Here is a 6426-nt window from a genome sequence, read left to right as displayed (position 1 = left end):
AATACTCCTACTAGAACAACTGAAAGCACAAATACCACCATTGACCTGATAATTACCAATATTACAGACCATTTTATTGATTGTGGCACTCTACTTGCAGATATCAGCGACCATTTCCCAATTTTTACTTTTCTAAATAATCTTGGTAATTCCTTTTCTCAAACCAACTCTGTGCTCAAAACCGACTTCTCTTCTTATAACCGTGACGACTTTCTTTCGGAATTAGGCAATGTTTCCTGGCAGCCCGTTTATAACTGTACAAACCCCAATGATGCTTACCAGATCTTCTGTGACATGTTCAGTGCTGTTTATTCCAAGCATGCGCCCAACAAACAGTCCAAAACAAAGCCTAAAGCTATCCGTAAGCCATGGATGACAAAGGGATTGCTCATCTCTGTTCGTAAGAAACACAATTTATTCGCCAAAACTAAAAGGTCGCCAAATAATCTCAACATTCGTACCTATTATAAGCGATATCGCAATATCTTGACAAAGGTGCTCAAGTCCGCCAAACGCCGTCATTATCACCAAAAATTTCACAGTGCATCGGGCAACCCGAACAAACTCTGGAGTATAATCGGTGAAGTCCTGACAAAGAAAGGTAGAAAAATGACCTCACCAAAACAAATAAAAGACGACAACCCGGACAGGCTTTTAACGGATAAAGAAAGGATTGCCGAAAAGTTCAATAGTTTCTTCACAAATATTGGCCCAAACCTAGCTTCATCCATAACATCGCCTGTAAGTTTCCACCATTTCCTTGGCGATAGTCATCCCCATTCATTCTTCTTCCACCCTGTCATTGATAATGATATAGTCAAGATAATTAAACGCATGGACCCATGTAAAGCCATGGGACACGATCACATTCACCCGAAGGTAGTCATCGATGCAAGTCCTGTTATTTCTGGTCCTCTAGCATATATTGTAAACTGCTCTTTAGCTACTGGCATCTTTCCAGATGCTCTTAAGTTTGCAAAGATCACTCCTATCTATAAAAAAGGATGTGCACTAGATGTAGGCAACTATAGGCCGATCTCCATTTTACCTACACTTAGCAAAGTTATCGAGTCAGTCGTCAAGGACCAGCTGTTATCTTTTCTGGACAAATTCAACATTCTTATCAGTACTCAGTATGGCTTTCGAAAGCAGTATAGCACCAAACTTGCACTTGCTGACCTAGTATCTGATCTCTCCGATAAAATGGATGATGGATACACTACCTTCGGTATATTTATTGACCTAAAACAAGCTTTTGACACGATTGATCATGACATTCTCCTTCAAAAACTATCCCACTATGGTATCAGAGGACATACTCTCCACTGGTTCCGTAGCTATCTTGAAAACCGACAGCAAGTGGTTAATATAAATGGAATATCGTCATCCCCAATGCAGGTGAATGTGGCGTACCTCAAGGATCCATACTTGGACCTATTCTCTTTCTCTTATACATTAATGACATTACCTCCTCAACTGATGCCTTTACTTTTCGTCTTTTTGCTGACGACACCAACCTCTTCAGATTTATGGATACCCCCTCCATTGATTTAAATGATATCAATGGTCATTTTAACAAGGTGTATGCGTGGTGTCGCGCAAATACACTCACTATTAGCTTAGATAAAACCAATTACATGATCATCGAAACCCAACAGAGACAGGTAAATGCTAATGGTTCCCTGGCTATTGGCAACACAACTATAGAAAGTGTATCCTCAGCCACATACTTGGGTGTCTCAATTGACCCATCATTAACTTAGAAATCTCATGTTGAGAAAGTACGTAGCAAGGTTAGTCCTATAGTAGGCATTATTTCACGTATCCGTCATTATGTTCCAAAATCAGTTCTTCTTTTAATTTACAACAGCCTCATCCTGCCCCAATTCAGCTATTGTATAGAAATCTGGGGAAATACATATTCGACCACTTTGAAACCTCTCCTTCTTCTTCAAAAGAAGCTTGTCAGACTTATATCTTTCTCTGGTTTCGATGCCCCCTCCACTCCCCTGTTTTCCCGACTTGGTATTCTTAATATCCATAAGCTTTGTAAACAATATTCCTGTTTGTTCTTATTTGACCTCAATAACAGTCATTACGCCCGTAATCTTCACCATTACATACCCCAACCCGTGCCTCACAATTACTTAACACGTTCATGTCTCAGTGGAAACCTGCCAGTCCCTAAGGTAAAGCTCACGCTCAGCAAACACAACTTCAAATATGCTTGTACTCAGCACTGGAATTCACTCCCAACAACAATAAAACTTATTTCTAATAGACACCAATTCAAAAAACAGTTAAAAATACATCTTTTCACAGAGTAATGTTTTTTTTTTTGTAACTTGCCAAATGTTCCTTTGTACTTAGACTTATCCGCATTTTCCAATTAGCCCTCTAGTCACATTGTATTCATTTTCACATTTCTTGTAAATAGTAGTTTTTAGTAGTTACATTGTATTTCACTATTTCTCGCATCAAGTATTATAATTTAAGTAGTAGGTTGGATCATGGACACGACTAGGTATGCTTACCTATTTCCATGGTCCCCACCAGAGTTAATATATTTTATAAGCATTTTTTTTGTATTCGAACTTTTGTCTTTTCTTTCGTTATTGTTTAACTTTGGTGAAATAAAGATTCATTCAAAGATTCATATATATATATATATATATATATATATATATATATATATATATATATATATATATATATACATGTATATATGATCATCATATGATTTTGTCTTTTCCAGCTTTTCCAGCTCTATCAATCGGTGATGCTTGAGAAATTTAACATGCTATGGTTAAACTTTGACAATTGGCAGACATCTATCAGAAAACCATACCACGCGCAACATGAATAAAAGACTGATTACAGTACCTATTCATCATACTTTGGGGTTATTAAGGTCAATAAAGCATTAATCAAACTTAAACACAATTACTTGTATCGAGTGTTTAATTTATGATGCTTCATTTCGTCTGAGTCTCTCTCCACATGCATATCAGTACCCCCTCTGTCTGTCTGTCTGTCTGTCTGTCTCTGTCTCTATCTCTATCTCTATCTATCTCTCTCTTACTCTCTCTCAGCAGATAAACATACAATATCTACTTGGCTCTAATACTACCCATTTTACATCACCCACGTCTTTCAAGACCATTAATTGCCAAGTTTGTAAAATGTTGCCCTTTTTTGTGGCATTTATTTAACAGCCGACAATTGGGCTGGGGTTTAACATGTTTTTTGTCGGGTCATACTATTTTCTCTGCACTGTAATGCCACGCCTTAACTTTACATTCTAATAAATCATTATTACGTGGTTTCAAATATTAACAGCTATGTACCAGTAAAATGTTAGTAGCTCAGCATTTCATATGTGATTGTGAGACACCCTACAGTGGTTTGTACGTATATGTGTGTTTTAAGGAATGATTACCCTACGTCGTCTAAACACAGTTACAATGGTTTCTGGTGACTCGGTGCCTGATGTGAAAAAAAAAACTGGCCACGAAAATTAACATTTCACTTCAACTTCATCCTTTCTAACAAGGTAATACTTTGTGCTTTTGTTTTGATGCTTAACTATAACAACTGTATTTCCTTGATGTGGGAGTACTTGCCACAAAAGGAGTGTTCGCACAATGCAGGATATATTTTAAAAATACAGTCCGTATTTTTCATGATAATTTGCTGATTAGAAAAACCTTTAATAATACGTTGTCATGATCAAAACTGTGTTTATTGCTGAGCCATCCCTTTTAAATCATAATTTCGTAGATGAGTCAATGTATATGTAATGTAAAATTCGATGATGTCTTAATTGAGCGTGCGTGTTATGGATATTAGGTGGCAGATGTTTATTTGTATGCATATATGCATATATACATGTCTTACCCGATTGACTGTCTTTTGATACCATGGTACAATATGCTGACATTATTTTAAATAATCGTGTTCAAGTTATTTTCGCCGATGTATTGAGGGTGTGGCATTGCTACTCGTCAGTCTTTTTTATTTGTACTGTCAATGTGGTCGGACAAGCTTAGCTTCTATTAAGATTACGTTTCCAGACATAATTTACTAGGTTCAAAAATAACATTGAATAACCAGATTTCATTGTTAACCTAGAAAAAGTCACCACTGTTCACGGTATCAACACTACTTTTAATGTTAAGTTGAACAAGACGTAGTCATCATGCCTCCTTCATGGTACTATACGAAATATTACTAAAGACTGTCTACAGCAATACTATGAATACTTTGCTTTACTGGGACGTATACATTTTTTATGACAGAGGCAAAATTGGAAGCAATTAGATATGAGATCCTTATCAAAGCTGACTATACAATCTTTATTGAGTGGCATTATATTGAGACAGACAGACAGACAGACAGACAAAGAGAGAGAAAGAGAGAGAGAGAGAGCTAGAGAGAGAGAGCTAGAGAGAGAGAGAGAGAGAGAGAGAGAGAGAGAGAGAGAGAGAGAGAGAGAGACGTTTAGGGTTGTCGAATTATCGGAAACACACTATTGTTTTGTATGGCCTATGGACCTTACACGTGTCCTTAAATTTATGATTAACGTCATCTTTTGATAGAGTTATTTATATGATGTCTTAAGGGGTACACCATTTGATTCCGGGGGGAATCACAGATAACAATAGAGTAAAACATGTGAATGTAGTGAGTATAATGTATGCAAATTGCGGCGGTAAGTTAAATCATCAATTGTCTGGGGGCAGTTGTCCGGGGGGCAGTTGTCCTAGAATCGGGTATATAGTATTTAAGAATGGCTAGTTTGTGTTACTGTATTAAGTATATGTTTAGCTTTCATTTTCTTGAAATCCACCACTTGGTATATATTGACTTCAGTTTAACTGATGTTTGAACTTGCCATTTGTGTTTCAATCAATTTGTCATTCTCAAGATAAAAAAATTGTTCTAAATAAAATTGTAGATTTATAATATTGGCTACAGCTGAATGTATTAATGTAAAAATAAAAATATTGAAAATAGTGTACAATTGATATTAATACACTGCACAGAAACTGCTTTCTGTCAACATTTGTTACATTTGTAAAAGACTAATTTTGTATTAATTGCAAGTAATTATAGTCTCCCATGGATTTATGCTGTGTACTGAGATACTCTGACAAAATTGCATATTCCATAGATTCTAGATAAACACGTACAAAGAAAACGAAAATTGTACCAAAAGTAATGTGTTTAGGCCAAAAAAAAAATTATCTGGTTCTGGTCAGGGTAAACTTTCTAAAGTGGTGCGACGACGCGATTTTTTTTTTTCCTAATTTTTTTTTTTTTTTTTTTTGCAGTAAATACACATTTTTTTTGACACTTTACATACTCGGTTCTATCATATTTATCTCTTGAAAAACTTCCCTTTTCTTCGAAGCAGTTTAGGCTTTGTATTTAAGGCTGCTTTCACAAAAATTTGTTAGGGGGGGGGGGGGGGCTTGAAAATATATGGATAGTGTGTGTGTGTGGGGGGGGGGGTACCTGAAAAAATGTTATGGGTTGTAGGGGGGGGGTACCTGAAAATAAATTGACATCATGACTTTTCAAACATGGGAAAATAAGCTTTTTAAAATGTTGGTCTTCCTTTTTCATCATCATCATCAACAATAACAACAACAACAACAACAACAACAACAACGACTACGATGACAACAACAACAACAACAACAACAACAACAACAACAACGACAGCGGCGGCTACAAATAACAGTTGCTCACAAGTTAGTAAAATGAAAAACAAAAACAGTCAAATTTTAATTTTCTTTTAATAAACTGTTAATGTAATGATAAATTGAAATGGGCGAATTGAGTGGTACAGATTGTTTTTTGTCTGAAAATACCAGTGTCTTTCATGTACACTACTATCTACTGAAATTTGGTTCATTTATGTGTGAAATTACCTTTACACTGTACTGAAAATATTCTTTGTGACATGACTGTGTTTTGGTTTGTGGTTATCACAATGATATGTAACTTTTTCATGTAAATTCTTTTTCATGTAACTAGTATTAAATGACAGACAAATATGACAGACAACATTTTACATTTGCAGCTCTTGGAAGTTAAAAAAAAAACAGAGTTGGAAAAGGTTCATCTCAGCCTGCCATCAAAATGTAAAAGATGCACCTGCACTAAAACATACTTGCCAAGTATCAAAAACTTCTGTGCAAGGTATTTTTTCATCCTATAGATATAACTATAATTTTCAACACAAACTTTTAATAACACATTCTAAATATTTCCTCAAATTAGCATATTGGCAACGTCTGCTACATGTGAAACAGAATACAATATCTCGCAAGCTGAGTTAACAGAGAAAAAGTAAAATAAGTTTTTTGCACATACTTTTCAACTTTGCATGAATATACTATTACTTGTAAATATAAAGAT

The 6426-nt window shown here is 35.5% G+C and overlaps 1 protein-coding gene across 1 annotated transcript; it reads left to right on the top strand.

Moving 5' to 3' along the window:
- Window positions 1-294: 294 nt before the first annotated feature.
- LOC144445406 (uncharacterized) lies at window positions 295-1554 on the top strand. Its single transcript, XM_078134944.1, has one exon. The coding sequence runs from the start codon at window positions 295-297 to the stop codon at window positions 1552-1554; it is 1260 nt and encodes a 419-aa protein (XP_077991070.1).
- Window positions 1555-6426: the final 4872 nt, after the last annotated feature.

The sequence above is a fragment of the Glandiceps talaboti genome, chromosome 14 (genome assembly GCF_964340395.1).
Source record: "Glandiceps talaboti chromosome 14, keGlaTala1.1, whole genome shotgun sequence".
In the NCBI taxonomy this organism is placed as follows: domain Eukaryota; kingdom Metazoa; phylum Hemichordata; class Enteropneusta; family Spengelidae; genus Glandiceps; species Glandiceps talaboti.
Note: the sequence above shows the minus strand (reverse complement) of the source record. Positions and strands in the feature narration are given on the sequence as shown.

What these genes read in the sequence shown, in the direction of transcription:
- LOC144445406 (XM_078134944.1), top strand. Translation starts at nt 295, where the DNA reads ATGTTCAGTGCTGTTTATTCCAAGCATGCGCCCAACAAACAGTCCAAA.